Source organism: Solanum tuberosum, unplaced genomic scaffold (assembly GCF_000226075.1).
Source record: "Solanum tuberosum cultivar DM 1-3 516 R44 unplaced genomic scaffold, SolTub_3.0 scf00131, whole genome shotgun sequence".
Classification (NCBI taxonomy): Eukaryota; Viridiplantae; Streptophyta; class Magnoliopsida; order Solanales; family Solanaceae; genus Solanum; species Solanum tuberosum.
Window position 1 is genome coordinate 382,541 of NW_006239054.1, and position 18,031 is coordinate 400,571.

Consider the following 18,031-nt stretch of genomic DNA (forward strand, 5'->3'; position numbering starts at 1 on the left):
TTGGTTGATCAATGATTAGTATTTTATCATATGCAAAGCTTATGGTGCAAATATTACAAAAAAAGAAGAAGATAATAACATAGTGAAAAATAGATACCACTTGTGAAATATATGTCAATCGATGAACTTTTTCAAAGACATCAACATTTTATATATTCCTCAAACACGATATGTTTTAACTCATAATCTAACACAATTCTCTATTTCCTTGCTGCATAGAATTTTTCAGAATTCAACTTTCTCAATTTGGGTTGTAAACGACGCATTTATGTCGTATGAACATTTGAAATAGATTATTAAGTGATATATTGAAGTTGTTTACTGAAGAAAAAAATAGTATAAAGTACAAAAATCTCATATCTTTGGAGGCTAATTAAATCCTATTCCGGAAGTTTTCTCAATTACAAAAATCTCAATTTTTTCATTGTTTTCGAATACATTCCTTGATTTTCTCATACATTGCAATTGATATATTACTCTATGGGAGGGATGTATCCGAGAGGAGATAGGTATGTATCCGAGAGGGGATAAATGTATCCGATAGGGAATAAGGATGTATCCGAGAGGGGATTATGATATCTTAAATTGTAAATTTTGTAATTTTCTAATAAAATATGTGAAATTATATTGGGCCCGTATTACGGGCCTTAAATTATCTAGTAATTAATTAAATGTCTATGCTTAAAATAGAGAAAATTCGACTAGGAAATTAATGATTGGGATTTCCATAATTTATTTAGAAATTACTTCTTGTGTCACAAATTATTTGTTATTTTAATAATCCAATTTAAAAATTATTTTATTTATGTTCATTCTATTTTTAATAAATCCACACTTGGAAAGATAATTTACTCCCATCCATGTGGGAGTGCTTGAGAGGACGAAAGTAGTGAAATAACTACTAATAAACGATAGAAATGAGAAAATCAATTATGACAATTAAAACTTAATTTCCAGCAATATTATTGCAATTACAATATGATAATTAGAGGGTTATTTAATTTGAGTGTTACTATTCCATCCGTTCATTTTATTTATCATATTTCACTTTACGAGAAGTAACTTAAAGCTAAATAGAAGAAGATTAATTTATTATTTAAAATCATACGAAATAAATTACAATCTTTTTTCATAATATTAAAAAATACAACTTAAAAATATTAATTAAAATTCATATAATTTAATTTTTGAGAGAAGTAAAATTATGTGACTAGCAAATATAATGAAAAGAGTATATTGGGAACAATTATATGAGCCTTGAATTAGTAAAGATAAAGATTGTTTATTTAGCTAATATATTCCTAATAAAGTGGACGATGCACTATGTTTGTTCTACAACACTTGGTTTATATAATAATAATAATAGTCAATTATATTCCTTACTTTAATTTTGGCATTAATGAAACACTTTAGTTGAAGCACTTGAGATGTTAAAAAGTAACGGCTGGCTTAATAATTTTGGTAATGTAAGGATGATTAAGTTGGTGCAATATATAATATAGAGATCAATTTTCTTTATTAAGCTCATTGTATAGTATGATATTTTTATATATTACGTAAAAGGTTAATAATAAAAAAAATAAAAAATAAAACTTTTTTTAAGTGCATGTGTAAAATTAAATACTAGTTTTTATATGTTTCAAATTTACACTTAAATCTAATTAATTACTACTATAATATATATAGCCTTCCAAAATAGTTCCTATATTGTATAATTTATTAATCTTTTGAACACAAACGACAAGAGAAAAAACACTTTAATTATTATATTTGTATTATGAGAGATGCAAGTCCTATGTTATAAAATTTCTATTGGTTCCACATTAAGAAATTATTACTGTTCAATTATTTTATTAAATAAATCAAAGATGTCTTTTCATCCTTATTAAAAGGTTTTTTGTGGATGGATGGATATGGGGAAGAGCATCTTTTGGTTGATAGAATTAAACCAGTTTTTTAGTAGTACATCATTATTTTGGGATTAAATTAATTTAATAGTACAATTATTTTGAGGATGCTACATTGGTATAGCAAGATGAGATATATACCTATATAGCTAGTATTATGACAGTCTTAACCACTAGGCTACTAAAGTCATCGCTTGAGCTTCATATTTTCTGGGCCCTCCATTTTTTAAAAAGTACTTATACATATTAGTAAAAAAAAATTATATTAATTTTTTGAAGAAAAAAACGTGTAAGATGTTTTATAGTTTTTCTTGAAAAATTGTTATTGTTGATTCTTAAGTATATGTAAATTGTTTTAATTATTATTAAAATTTATTCAATTTTAATATGTCAACTAGAAAACATGATTCCGATTTTGCAAAAAGAGAGAAAAATTGAAGAATTAAATAAATCTTAAAAAAAGCCCTTGATAGATTTTTAACAAATAATAAATATTTCGAATCAAAAGATATTGAAGGATGTTCTTCAAATGAACAAGTCACCAATAGAATTGAGTTAGATGACAATAATATCCAAGAATAAAATCTAGAAGAAGTTGGTGAAAATGTGACATTGTTCCCGATATCAAGAACTCCTAAATAATTTCAATAGTTGCATCCCTAAAAATATATATGATCCAAGTCAATTGAATAATGTAGATACAAAATTGAGAGATCTATTAGTAGAAAAAGGACTATTTAGAATGACTGATATTAATTTTCCACAAGATAAATATGTACGGCATTTTTACCAAACGAACAAAAGCATGAAAGAAAATGATTAATCTACTCTAAGGATTTGGATAAAAAGAAATTTGTTTTTGTTGTTAATTATTTAGCACAACTTCTATTATTTGTAATAGTAAACTAACTAGTGAAGGTAGGAATGAGTGGAGAAATCTTAGTGTTATGTTCAAAGTACATGAAGTAAGAATGAACATATTATTAAAAATATGAGCTCGTGTATTGATTTAGAAATGAGATTGCATTAAAAAACAATTGATAAAGTTGTGCAGGAACAAATTGATAGAGATGAAGTGCAATGGGAAAATGTATTGTCAAGAATTATTGACGTGATCAAAATTCTTTGGAAAAATAATTTAGCATTTAGGGGAACAAAAGGAAAGATCTATCAAGAAAGTAAAGGCAATTTTTAAAGCCTAATTGAAATGATTAATAAATTTGATCCAACTATGCAAGAACATATTTGAAGAATAAGCATGACGAAATTCATAGTCATTACCTTGGACATAATATACAAAGTGAATTATTATACTTATTGGCAAGTGAAGTCAATAATAAAATTATTAAAGAAATTAAAGAAACAACATACTTCTCAAAATATTAGGGCCTCTCTTTAAGGTTTTTAGGCCTCCGATCTTGTTGAGTCGGCCCTGACTAGTATGTCATGAAGCAAGTTCAATAGATTATTACATGGGAGCGAAATCAGTTCATAAAATTATGATTTATTCAATATATTTAGATTTAGATGAGCTAATGACATGTTTTATTATTACCTCGATTTGTTTTAATTCGATTGATTTAACTCATTGAAAAAATGAGTTGATATATATAATTCAAATTCATCCATAAGAAACTTTGTCTAAATAATTTTAAAAAAGAGTTTTTTTTGTTTGATATGTTATATATAACTATAATTAAGGAAAAAAAATTCTTAGGTTTACTTAAACAAATTATGAGAAACCAAATAAAAAATTTAAAACTTAGTAAGAATTGGGCGTGTTGGGTTCGACTGAGTTAGTAGTGTCAAATAAGGCTGCATGCCTCACATGGGGAGACCAGAGAGTTGATGGCGGGTGAGAAGCACTCTGAAGTGGAGGGGTTATAATATGATTTTTAGTTCATTTTAGCCCAAATAACTTTTCACACATTTATTCAATCAATCTGTTTTATCCCACTTCAGTCCAATCCGCGCCATTTGATATCCCTAGATTGTTTATCTATTTGGATGTCAATAGAATTTCAACAGTGAGCTCCATCAGAAAAAGAGAAAAGAAAAAAACTTGGTTTGTAGTATACCTTTCGTTCACTTGTACTTGTCCATTATACTAAAAATATATTTTTACTTTTACTTAGCTTGTCGTGTAAATTTAACATATCAAGAGAAAAACATATATTCTTTTTTCATATTTTATTATTAACATCAAATTAATTATTTTTAAAATCTAAAATTAAATATCAATTAATATAAGTATTATGATAAAATTCTCATATCAATCATTATTCAGAAGACGTGCAAAATCCAAATTGAATAAGCAATCAAGAATGGAAGGTACAAAACCACAATCATTATTTAAAAAACATGCAAAATTCAAATTGAATAAATAAACATGAACAGAAGGAGTATAAAACCAAGACCTTGTCTGAAATTTAACAAGTACTTGATCAAATTACATGTGAAAGGCAACATATTCACGAATCAAGACCTTGGTAATTACAATGTAGTGTAGCACAATGCAAACATGAAATTCACACACACACACATAGCTAAGTGCTTGTTCAAAATTGGGCATCAAGTTTTGTCCTATATACACGATATATGTTCTCATGAAACAATTGATGTACTTTGTCATTATGTTTCCTCACTTTTATTTTTACTTATTCATTTGAACTTGAAAATAAAATAGCTAAATTTTATAATTTGTTTTTTTATATTTAATAAGTACGTAAAAAATATATTATTTTAAAAATACATATATATAATTTAACAAATATTATAGATGTAAAGGTGGAGACGTGGGTAGAGTAAGAGTGGAGCGTGGGGATATGAAGGAGACAATTAATATAAAATGCTATTAATAAAACTCGTTTTCCTTATTTCAACAAGAGAAACTATTTTCTAATTTAAGAAATTTGTTTTCCAAAAAAATTCAAACCAAATGGCTCTCTTGCATGGGGCATTAGGAGTATAATTTTGGACTCAAAGTGCCTTTGAAAGGCTCTAAAGTTTCAATACAAACTCAATTTCCTTTGCCTTCAAGAACCCAAAGTGAAGGTAGGAAAGATAAACAATTACATGAGAAATCTGAATTTGCAAGGTTGCTATACAATATTAACAACAAGATCTGATTATTTTGGAGTAATGATTTTGTGGCCAATGTGTTATTAAAGGCATTGAAGTTTGTTGTTAATATTAGGCCATGAGGTTAAGCCTATAAACTCCGCTCTGCATCCATCACTCACTTCAGAGACATTCATTTCTCCAATCTTTAAATAAGTGTATCTGCTTAATTTGCAGCCACTAATTTCCACAAATGTCGAAGAATTATTAACAATAAACGGACAGTTGAACATGAATAAAATTATGATTTATTCAATATATTTAGATTTAGATGAGCTAATGACTTGTTTTATTATTACCTCGATTTGTTTTAATTCGATTGATTTAACTCATTGAAAAAATGAGTTGATATATATAATTCAAATTCATCCATAAGAAACTGTCTAAATAATTTTAAAAAAGAGTTTTTTTTGTTTGATATGTTATATATAACTATAATAAAGGAAAAAAATTTCTTAGGTTTACTTAAACAAATTATGAGAAACCAAATAAAAAATTTAAAACTTAGTAAGAATTGAACGTGTTGGGTTCGACTAAGTTAGTAGTGTCAAATAAGGCTGCATGCCTCACATGGGGAGACCAGAGAGTTGATGGCGGGTGAGAAGCACTCTGAAGTGGAGGGGTTATAATATGATTTTTAGTTCATTTTAGCCCAAATAACTTTTCACACATTTATTCAATCAATCTGTTTTATCCCACTTCAGTCCAATCCGCGCCATTTGATATCCCTAGATTGTTTATCTATTTGGATGTCAATAGAATTTCAACAGTGAGCTCCATCAGAAAAAGAGAAAAGAAAAAAACTTGGTTTGTAGTATACCTTTCGTTCACTTGTACTTGTCCATTATACTAAAAATATATTTTTACTTTTACTTAGCTTGTCGCGTAAATTTAACATATCAAGAGAAAAACATATATTCTTTTCATATTTTATTATTAACATCAAATTAATTATTTTTAAAAATCTAAAATTAAATATCAATTAATATAAGTATTATGATAAAATTCTCATATCAATCATTATTCAGAAGACGTGCAAAATCCAAACTGAATAAGCAATCAAGAATGGAAGGTACAAAACCACAATCATTATATAAAAAACATGCAAAATTCAAATTGAATAAATAAACATGAACAGACAGAGTATAAAACCAAGACCTTGTCTGAAATTTAACAAGTACTTGATCAAATTACATGTGAAAGGCAACATATTCAAGAATCAAGACCTTGGTAATTACAATGTAGTGTAGCACAATGCAAACATGAAATTCACACACACACACATAGCTAAGTGCTTGTTCAAAATTGGGCATCAAGTTTTGTCCTATATACACGATATATGTTCCCTATTTATGATGATGAATTGAAGAATAAATCTCATGAACAATTGATGTACTTTGTCATTATGTTTCCTCACTTTATTTTACTTATTCATTTGAACTTGAAAATAAAATAGCTAAATTTTATAATTTGTTTTTTTTTTATATTTAATAAGTACGTAAAAAATATATTATTTTAAAAATACATATATATATAATTTAACAAATATTATAGATGTAAAGGTGGAGACGTGGGTAGAGTAAGAGTGGAGTGTGGGGATATGAAGGAGACAATTAATATAAAATGCTATTAATAAAACTCGTTTTCCTTATTTCAACAAGAGAAACTATTTTCTAATTTAAGAAATTTGTTTTCCAAAAAAATTCAAACCAAATGGCTCTCTTTCATGGGACATTAGGAGTATAATTTTGGACTCAAAGTGCCTTTGAAAGGCTCTAAAGTTTCGATACAAACTCAATTTCCTTTGCCTTCAAGAACCCAAAGTGAAAGTAGGAAAGATAAACAATTACATGAGAAATCTGAATTTGCAAGGTTGCTATACAATATTAACAACAAGATCTGATTATTTTGGAGTAATGATTTTGTGGCCAATGTGTTATTAATGGCATTGAAGAACTTGTTATTATAGAATGTGTTAATTTATGTTGTCATCTATGTACTGAGTTCTTTAACAACTATGCAAAAAGTGAGAGCGGAATAAAGTAAATCAATATATGATCTTTCACGTAGAAAAACTCATTATTTAGGAGAAAAAAATCATGGTCTACCTTGTACAATTTTCCTCTTAAACTATTCAAAATTTGAGTTACAATCAAGGTTCATGGACCCTCAAAATACTATTGTTGTACAGAAGGAGCCAATGAAACTATAAATCATTTGTTTGGAGTCGGAGACATTGCATGTATTCTTTGAAAATATTTCTCTAATGCTTGTGGAATCCGTCACAGCTCTAAAAAGAATGTCAGGGCTAAGATTATTAAATGATGGTTGATCAAACCTGTCAATAATGTTCATGAATCCCTTCTCTAGAGTCTTCCATCTATTATTTCCTGGGAAACTTGGAAATGTAGGTGTAATTTCAAACGTGAAGGTATTAGAATTCATATTCCTAGAATCATTGATCAGATCTCCAACCTCCTCTATTTGATTATTAATCCTCAATTTCGAGAGCTTCCACTTTCACCTCTATTATCAGTATCTCTCATATCACAAATCACATCACACTAAAGCTAGAAATTAAATTGGTGAAATGGAAGAGACCAAACTATAATGATCTAAAACTGAATATGGATGGTTGTAGTAAAGGAAATCCTAGAATTGCTGAAGGTGGAAGAGTTCTTAGGAACCATGTTGGACAAATGATTATGGCTTTCAGTGCCTATTTTGGTTTTTGTTCAAATAATTCAGTTGAGGCTCTAGTTCTAAAAGCTAGCCTAAGATGGTGTCTAGATCATAGTTTTCACAAAGTTACAGTTGAGTCTGACTCTCTCTTAATTATTCAGATGGTTAAAGGTATGATCAACCCCTTTTGACATATCAAAGATGATATTAAACAGATTTAATCCATAAGTTCACTTGGTCATTTCTCTTTCATTCACACCTTCAGAGAAGGTAACACTATAGTTGATTTGCTCGCGAATATGGCTGAACATTGCAAAACAACTCATTTTCACCGCTTTTAAGATTACATCCACCTTGAAGAATGATGTAGTTGGCAAGCCCAACATTAGAATTCAAGTGAAGAAGGGCAACTTCATATTCAACACTAGCTAAATTTTGTTTGGTTGCTTCTAGTTCTATGAATTTTAGAATTTTTTGTAAGTTTATGTGACGAGGAGCAATCCTCCTCCTTTTTCTTTCCTTTTATTTTGATAAGTTAGAGAGTCAGAATGTGCCTTCACTCCTAATTTTGTAATGCAGAAGTCAGATTTCACCCCTCCATGCTCCTTTGACTTATCTATTTAAATCCCCTTTGATGGAACCTTTGGGAAAAAAACTTACAATTTTATGTTACATCCCATCAAGGAACTAATTACCACAATATACCAACCCCCTTTACAATTCATCCTAGTTGTAGCTTATTTCTTCAATGACGGTATCCCGTTGAGAAAGTTCTCATAATTCAAAATGATTTGATAAAAATTATTTCGAATGTATGAAACGTTTATAAACAAAGCTCAATGAATCAATTGAACAACAAGAATTGTGTTTTTTCTCTCTTTATGTGATCGCTTATTGTTCTCCCAATTCATGTATGATCGCTTATTGTTCTCTCAGTTCAACATGAATTAGTTTAAGAGTCATGTGAAATAAGAGTAGTTTTTTGAACATAGTTAAAAATAATTTAATTCGCGCAAACAATTTGAAATTTGAAATTTATAATTTTAAATATACATTAATAAAAAGTTAAAGAATATAAAAAGTAATATTCCCTTTTTAAAGAGATATGATTAAAAGTGTACTATCAAAACACCTCTTTCTCTTGCACGCTCAGTAGTCAGTACTTCACAAAATGGCCGGAGACCTGTTCGAAGATTTGCCTCCTCCGGCTGCGCCGCCATCTTCCGCCAATGGTGCCGCCGTCATTACTACGGAGACGTCGCCGGCACCAGGACAATCTCTTCCTCCTCCTCCTGCTCCTGCTCTGAAGAGTGCCCTTAAACGTACTAAACCATCTGCAGAATCACAATCTGAAAGTAGGTCAATTTTCGTTGCTTAATGATCAAATAGGGTGTGAATGACTTGAATTTAAGTTTCTATACTTCAATTCTGGTTGTTTGGAGTTTTTTTTTCCTTTTAATATACATGCTTAAGAAGGAACAGGGAATACACAACTGGTTTGTGTAATTTGAGATGTGATGCTACCATTTGAGTTGTGGCCTCTGAGCTATATTCTTCTTTGGAACTTTGAAAATTTAGTATGTTTTGATCTGTTTAGAGATTTCCTTTTAGGATTCTTGATCCCTTCATTAGTGAGATTTTTTTTGTGATACTCAGACTAATTCCACAGGATACCTGCTACATCCCATCAAATAGTTACGATGTAACTCTGTCCACTTAACATACAACAACAACATATAGAGAGGGTAGAGTGTACGTAGACCTTACCACTACCTTAGAGGTAAAGATGTTTCCAATAGACTTTCGGCTCAAGAAAAAACAGTCTTGAGTGATATAGAGAAAGAAATAATGAAAATGAAGAAAATACTAAGGCTAGAACATATGGGAAGAAATCACCTAGTGTTTTTGTCTCTGCTAGAATTTGAACCTGAGACCTTAAGATGCTCAACACACTTTATTGACCACTTGGCGACACTCTTGGGTACTCATTAGTGAGATTTTTCATTGATGGTCACAAGTTTAATATGTATATATAGTGATTTTCTGATTAATTTTCTAATCCTTCATGTCAACTTTGGGTACTGACAAGAAAGTTGAAATTGGGAGCTAGAAAGGCTTCAATCTGAAACCATTCGTTGCGTTCTAACTTCTAGTGATAAAAGCTGAAGCGAATGAATCTATGCAATTTCATCTTTTTGTGATTTAGTATTGGTATGAAATGGGCCATATAAAATTCGTATGGCCTACCCCAACTATTTTAGGATTGATGGATAATTCATGGATTTATCTATCCTCTTTCTGTTACACATATTCTAGCAATTCACTTTTTGAGCATTTCTCGCTTTCATTGTCCTCTAATTTGTTACTATTTGTTTGTTGTTGGATAGTCAATATTTGAGTTGGGTAAGGTATTGAGTAGCTGTTGTTGACTTGCAGCTTCTGCTCCTGAAAAACGTTTGAGGTTTAAAACAACCACCGATGCCTCGGAGACGCAAGTTATTGAAGCCATGCAAAAAATAGCATCACATATAAAGAACACTTCAAAGTTTAGCAAGGCGTCAAAGCTTGCGATGCAGCTGATTCAGGCTGGCAGTGTGAAGCCTGCAACTGGTGACCATTTCTTCGCCATTCTTGAAGCTGCAATGTCATCACTCACCGCCTGTCATGAGCCCTCTGTACGAGCAGATTACCACGAGTTATTCACAGCTGCGCAAGATGCAATTGAGGTGAGCAGTTCATCATTTGTTTACAAGTGTCTCTGTCGGACATCTTATAGTGGAACATATCTGATTATAGATTTTTCGCTTGCAGTGTCTTTCAAAGAAACAGCAAAATATGATAACTACATGGACCATGAGGGCTGTGGTGGCTAATGACCTCTTGACTGACGACAGTTTCGTGGTATGCTTTTGACTCATTTTATTTGCAGTGTAGAATTCCTTTTTTATTTTTGATAAGTCTATTCCGCAAGAGTTCTATGCAGTTCATCAGTAAGAGTCATTAATTTTTATTCTGGAATTCAATCTACTACTTTGAAGGAACTCGTTTTGTTAAAGTATTATGAAAGCACTTTAGCGAGCAACTTTTCTTCTCAAAGATTCTTTGCGACATGATCTTCTGTTAGAGTATGATCAATGTGCCTAGTATTTAGTTCACCGAGGAGTTTTATAAAGCTTCTGCATTTCTTGACACAGTAACACAGTTGCTCTTGTTGGAACTAAGGAGTTCAAAGTTGCATGCTTGATTCAAAAGGAAGAGAGTGTAAATCTCTCCAACTGCCTAAGCATGTAGTTTCACGAAGTTATTTTACAAAGCGAAGTTGAGAACTAATAAGGTCCTGCTAACTATTTAGGTGAGAAAGGAAAGCTTTAGGTTATCAATCTGAATAAGGGAGCCTATGTGAGCTTAGGTGGACCTATGTCAAGCTCAATGCAATTCAACTGAGGCTTGGTGATGGCTTGCCCCTTGAGAGTGACAACATCATGATAACTTGGCTTATATTGAAACATCGAAAATAGAAGTATTACTGCTACATTTTGGAACTGAAAAAAATGTAGAATGGATTGCTACGACACCAGTGATAGTGTGATTTTTTTCTCGATAAAGTAGTAACATGTGATTTCACCTTATAACTTTTTACTTGGCTAGGCTGACTGCCAAACGAGCTCTACAAATTTGAGCTCGAACTTTAAAACAGCAGACACCCAGTTTAGTTAAGCTCAAGTTGCTTGTGAACCAGCTCAGCTTGGGTGAACTGTAAATCTGAAAACTAGCCCTCCAAGCTGTCTTAGCTCAGAATGAGGGGAAATTGTTTACAACTCAATGCTAGGTTCACAGGAAGCATTTGTGAGGTGTGATTTGACCTTATAGCTAATCTAAAGGTTTTTTTATTCAATCGAATTTTTAACGCAGAACAATTTCACTTGTGTTTGTGGAAAAGAAAGAAAGAACACCAAACTCAGTACAAGTGACATTTTAATTGACCTTGCTAAAATATAAATAATCAATTGAACTTCTCATTTCTCACCATTGAATAACATTTTTGGCAAAGTGTACAACTAATTAAAATGGTTAATGGCTTCGTTGGGGTGTATATTTTTGTCAATTCAAGTTAACAAAAATTAAGATGAAAGAGTTGAAATGTTATGAGCCTAACTTATCACAGCAGGAGGGGCTTGGATGCAGGTGTCTGAAAGCATCAAGGCTATACTTAGCAAGTTTCTGTGTTTCACACCAATAATTTTGAAAATGAATGTTTAAATGCCCTTCAAAAGTCGGTAAATAAATCCGAAACATATAGTATGCTGTTATCAGAACAAAAATGGACAAATTGCATCTTACCCTTTTGGTTTACTCCACATGCAAAAAAAGGGGATATCCGCAAGTTATGATTGGCACCTTACAGGGAAGATGACTTTTCATAAAAAATAACCATACAGGGAAGATGGCAACCTATTTGAAATTTGAAACTGCACCCTCTTCTCATAGTTGGCATGGCTCTCAGATACTATTACTCTTCCTGATTATGTGGTTAAACTGTGTATTACTTTCTTATGACAAAAACGACATCGTGGGATCTGGAAAACACGGATAACCTTGATTAGCATGTAAAACTCTTAATGCTCCAATGATTTTTGTGAACTGTAAAAAGATCAAATAATGGACATTTAATGATGGTCTGGGTTAAGACTTGAAGAAGAGGGATATTTTTAGAAGTGGCATGTTTTTGTGGAAGAAACAGTATCAGATGCAATTTGGGAGTGTTCTGGTAATTTGTTTTCTACTGACTTATCTATAAAATAGAAAAGCCAAAAAAGAGCATTGGCAGTTATGAGTTGCCAGGAGTTGAAATAGCACCATAATATCCCTCAGGTCCAAATGAGGCTAAGAATGATTGATGTTGGACACTCCCTATAAGTGGATTGACTTAAGTTGTTTTTTAAGTAAGGAAGTTGTAAATACAAGTTTAGGAGTTATCTTCTGGTTAACTTCTTTTATTCTTTCTACTATTTTCTATCTACGTCCTCTATCCCTATTTCTTGCAATAACTTTGGTTTCCATGACACATCAGTCATTGTAGTGGATATTCAAACTTCTAACTGAAATGATTTCAGATCATCTCAATTTTTGTACTTTTGCAATTTGACTTGTTTCATGAGCAAATAATATTGTTCTGTGTAGACCAGTAGCTTAGAGAATTTAAGTACACTTTCTGACTCAGTACGACATTAATGTATTTGAACCCTTATAAGTGAAAAAGTTAATGTCTATGAATGCTATATGCAGAGTGATTAACTTTAATTGTCATTGCTTTTCATTTTCGTCCCTGAGAATTGTTAGCTTGATTTGAATGAATGTGAAATGCAGATTGTCCGTGATCTTTTGTGGATAACCCAATTTTATTGTCTTCCATCACTCATTTGGGGATTTCTTTTCGACTGTGCCATACTCATTGCTAATTTAGGCAAGGAAATAGAGACGGGTTGTCTTCATCTGGTCACGTGACCAGCACATGTGCAAATTCCCTTTAGTTTTGATGGTATGGTTTTCTTTTATTTGATGAAGTAAGGGAATTTCGTTATATTGACATCAAAGAAGATGCATAGAAAACATTACAACAAAAAGGGAGATGTCTGCTCCTGTACACAAATTTACAAGACAACTAAGAAGCAAATAAAATCCAGAAAAAGATCAGTACTTGTTACAGGGCACTGCTTGAACCAACTGAATAAGTTAATTAAACAGCATCCTTTAAGAGTATGGTTAGGAGTTGAAGTACATCAAAATACCTACGATTCCTTTCATTCTGAATGCACCAAAAAATAGCACCAGGCACCATTGACCTTATCTTTTGATGGATTTCCCAACTTTCCATGAACACCAGCTCTTATAAGCTTCCTTGATACTGTTTGGCATGACCCAGGCAAGTCCAAAAACTGAGAAAAACATAACTCCAAATGTTAGTTGCTACAGTACAATGCAGAAATAGATGACACACACTCTCAGATTCCATTTGACACATATAATACCTATGCACCATTTGAATTCTTCTGATGTTAAGATTGTCTTGAGTAAGACAGGCTTCATATAAGGTCTGTTAGTTTTGATGGTCTGTTAGTTTAGAGAGAAACAGTTCTCACTTTTGGCTTTAGTCTGAGGGATGTTATGGACCAAATTGCATCAAATGATATATTTGAGAGACCATTTTGGTCTGTGTTGCTTAGATCATTCAGAATCCTTGCTGCACTTGTGTCGATCCGACACGATTTGAGTGTGTGTGGGTATGGGAGCCGCACTTAACTTGGTCAATCTAACTTGCATGCTTTAAATACACCTATCTTAATAAGCATAGGTTGATCGGATACTTGATTTTTCTAAATTAAATACAAGTGCTTACAAAAATATAATTGAACTAGCTTTACCTTAAAATTTCAATTACTTGTCGAAATATACATCTATTGGCCCTATCATAACACCTGATGAATCTAATTTCTAGATTCACACTTGTGTCGGGTGCCCACACCGTCCAAGCAACACAGAGTTTGGTCAAAATTTGCTACTATGCTGTGATTTGTCCTAAAATTTGTTTCCTCCATTTATCTCGAAGTATGACAATATTTTTTATCTTCTTCTTTTCTCTGCTTGGATACATTTCAGTTTTCAAAAGCAACAGGCAGAATTAAAGAAACAATTTCAAATCTTCCCGTTGCAACTAAAGATGATGATGGAGAAGAGGCTGCTGCTTTGATAGAAAAGACAGAAGCCGTGAATGAAGAAGCCGCCCAGACAGATAATAAGGAAGAGAGTGATCCATTTGGACTTGATGATTTGATTCCAAGCACATCAAAGAAAGATGACAGGTCAAAGGGGAAGAGGGTCACATCGACAAAAGCAAGAAAAGGACAAGAAGAAGAAGAAACCAAGAGATTCCTGAGATCACAGCGAGAGGCCTTGATTTCCTGCTTAGAAATTGCAGCTAATCGTTACAAAACCCCATGGTCAAGTATCTATTGACAATCTAATCCTTGTTATGTCTTTCAGCTAATTAAAATGTCGAATTCCCTATTATCTTACAATTTCTCATAGGGTTTGACTTCTATTTGTCAGGTGCCAAACCTCTATTGACATCTTAGTCAAGCATGCCTTTGATAACATTTCAAGGTTCACCTCCCGACAGAGGGATGCTATTGAGAAACTTTGGGCTTCTGTCCGTGAACAGCAAGTTCGGAGGAAGCAAGGGAAATCTGTCTCCGGGAAACTTGATGTTAATGCTTTCGAGCATCTCCAGGAAAAATATGCAAATGAGAAGATCAGCATCCGTCGTGCTGTTGGAGGCAGTGGGGATCGAAAGTGTCAACAATGGCTTGGTTGATTTTATTACTCTTGTAACACAATCTTTGTAAGCAAGGTACGTCTAGTTGCAGAATCAGTCATTAGTAGTTATGATTGTATTTACTCTGAGAACGAATACTAAAAATTTGAGAAGTACATGAATTCAAGAGTGCGAGTAAAAGTGAAACGCCACCAAGCCTTTTCCTAATACACAGCCTTAGAGGTAGCGGGAGCTTACCATCTGAGCAACTTTCTTGTCAACCTTTTATTCGTTCCCGTTGTGTCTAAATGAAATATTACATGTTGAAATTATTTAAATATTCCTATGACTTATGTCTGATGAATATTGCACGTTGACATAGCAAAACTTTATCATTCAAAGTGAATAAGCTGCTCATTATTCCCACTTTTATTTTTTCAAAGGAAAATGGGAAATTATATAACCCTTAATTTTGCGATTTAGAGCAGACATATTTCTCATTAACAAAAGGATACAAGCATACATACATTCATCATTTAACTAATGGTGCATATATACTTTATTCATCTAACAGATGGTGAATAATATTTCTCTAAAGGATACTTCTAATTAAACCAAACTCATTCAATAAAATTTACACAATCCAATGATCCATGAGCCGGTTCATTTGCTAGATGAACTTAAACCAAATCATATTCAACTATCCGAGATTAACATATTTATCCAAAACAGTACATAAAAAATTCTTAACAGGTTAATAGTTTACCCGATAAGAATATTGAGTAACCCACCCCCAATAAACCCCTAACTATAAAATTTCAATCTGTACACTGACTTCAATTTCCATCAGAGTCCTCCTTATCCAAAACTCCGACATAGCAGCAGCAAACATTTTTGCCAGTCTCTCTGCATTTCCAATAAATTCAGTCCCCCAGTCTTCTGTACTGAATTTGGACTGCATTGCTTCGAGTAGCTTGAGCTATTGACTTCGCATTTGAAAACTGCTCATAGCTTTCGAATTGAATGACGATAACTTGCAACAAAATCAATACCAGAATGAGCATGAATTGCCCAATTTTGTTCATCAATTCCAGCTTCTTTCAAATTACAAGCTCTAACCACATTAGCACCAAGTTTTGCAGGAGGTAATGTTCGATGAATCTCAAAACTCGATATCAAGATAGAAATACAAGCCTGTAAAAGCTTACAGTAACAACTGGTATAACAACTTTGTTATTGTTGTCTTTGTAACCATACATAGAACCATTTCTTTTCACTTGAATTTCTACGGCATTTATGTTTCCTGGATTCTTTATTTACACATATAGTCGTTATGAATTCAGCTACATCAATCGAAACTCTCTGTTTCGCCATTAAAACTCTGTTTTTTTTATAAAAAAAAAATCTACTGCTGTTTTTTGCTGTAAATATGTGTTTCTTATGAGAAATGGGGTTTATAAAATGCATGAATATAATTAATGTGTATGCCTCTTCATATACTGCATGAATACTAATCCCTTATGAGTTATGGTTCATGAGTATTACTCTGATAGATTATTTTTCTATGTTGGTCAAATTCATAATTTCAAGGCTAATAACTTTCAAGGATAAAATAGGAAGAATGGTATTATTTATGTATTGGTTTTGTAAAATGACAAATATTAAAAGAACATTTGTAGAAATAAAGGAATAGTTAGTTGATAACTGTGTATAGATTAGTTAGTTAAGAAGGTTGTTATTAAGTTTCCAATTAGAAGTTGACAAGTGGATAAGTTAGTTAGTAACTAAATTTGTAAATGCACTGTATATAAGTGGATCCATTATTGAAAGGATCAGTTCAGAAGTGTGAATAATAAAAAATCTCATCACAACACAATTGCTCTCTATTAGTTTCTTCTTTTTCTTCTACAAAGCTCGTCAATGGTGGCCTGAGTGCAGATTTTATCATGGTATCAGAGCACGGTGACAGTGCGTTCCATAGTTGATGAGCTTCTTCATCGTCTTCTTGATTTCTTGATTTTCCCCTTTTTTTTCTTTCTCCCTTGAAATTCTTGTTCTTCTTTACTGATTATCTGATTCAAAGTTTTTTTCAACAATGGGAGACAATTTGGCATCTGTTAGTACTGGAGTAACAGGTCCAAGAACAATTCCTCAATTGGATCGCAATGACCCACTGTATATGCAACATTCAGATACACCAGGTATCTCTCTCGTTCCTCAGCTGTTGACAGGAACTGATAATTACTCATAATGGAGTAGATCGATGTTGTTGTCTCTGCTAGTAAAGAATAAAGTAGGTTTCATTGATGGATCTTGTAAGAGAGAAACGTATCTGCAGGATGAGTTCAAGTTACATCAGTGGGATAGGTGTAATGCGATTGTACAGTCATGGATCATGAGTTCTGTGACTCAAGAATTGAGAAAAGGCATTGTATATTCTGAAAGTGCTCACAAGGTTTGGAAAGCATTTAAGGAAAGATTGGATAAAGTAAATGCAACCAAGATTTTCCAGCTTCACAAGGAGATCTGTAGGATTGCTCAAGAGATTCAAAACATCTCTGTTTACTTCTCCAAGTTGAATGATTTATGGGATGAACTTGAGTCTATAATTCATTTTCCAGCATGTGATTGTGATAAATCTAAGAATTTCACAGCTTATTTGCATCAACAGAAGTTTATGAAATTCTTGATGGGCCTAAATGAGACTTATGCTCCACAAAGAAGTCAAATTCTTATGATGACACCTACTCCTACTTTGGATCAAGCGTATTCTATGCTGATTCAAGAAGAGATCCAAAGAGGGAGTAATGGAATTTTGGGCGTTTCACCAGTAGAAGGGACTCACAGCTCTTTGATTGTTGCAAATATCTCTAATATGAGACCTAGAAGGAATCCAAACACAGAATTAAAGTATGATTACTACAAGTTAAAGGGTCATACTAGAGAAACATGTTACAAATTGATTGGATATCCTTTAGGGTTCAAGTTTAACAATAATAGAAGGAAGACC

The 18,031-nt window shown here is 32.3% G+C and overlaps 1 protein-coding gene across 2 annotated transcripts; it reads left to right on the plus strand.

Annotated features, from left to right (window-relative positions):
- The first annotated feature begins 8,826 nt into the window (after positions 1–8,826).
- LOC102604526 (uncharacterized) lies at positions 8,827–15,353 on the plus strand. Of its 2 annotated transcripts, none has more exons than XM_006350894.2 (5): positions 8,827–9,064; positions 10,146–10,435; positions 10,521–10,610; positions 14,367–14,707; positions 14,817–15,353. In XM_006350894.2, the coding sequence occupies exons 1-5, from the start codon at positions 8,881–8,883 to the stop codon at positions 15,079–15,081; spliced, it is 1,170 nt and encodes a 389-aa protein (XP_006350956.1). In that variant the 5' UTR covers positions 8,827–8,880; the 3' UTR covers positions 15,082–15,353. The 2 variants fall into 2 exon arrangements, with proteins under 2 accessions (XP_006350956.1, XP_006350957.1); XM_006350895.2 differs by having other exon boundaries at positions 14,367–14,712; positions 14,817–14,934.
- Positions 15,354–18,031: the final 2,678 nt, after the last annotated feature.

What these genes read in the sequence shown, in the direction of transcription:
- LOC102604526 (XM_006350894.2), top strand. Translation starts at nt 8,881, where the DNA reads ATGGCCGGAGACCTGTTCGAAGATTTGCCTCCTCCGGCTGCGCCGCCA. An exon ending in TGCAGAATCACAATCTGAAA is followed by an intron (nt 9,065 to 10,145) that starts GTAGGTCAATTT and finishes GTTGACTTGCAG; the next exon opens with CTTCTGCTCCTGAAAAACGT. An exon ending in TGACTGACGACAGTTTCGTG is followed by an intron (nt 10,611 to 14,366) that starts GTATGCTTTTGA and finishes GATACATTTCAG; the next exon opens with TTTTCAAAAGCAACAGGCAG.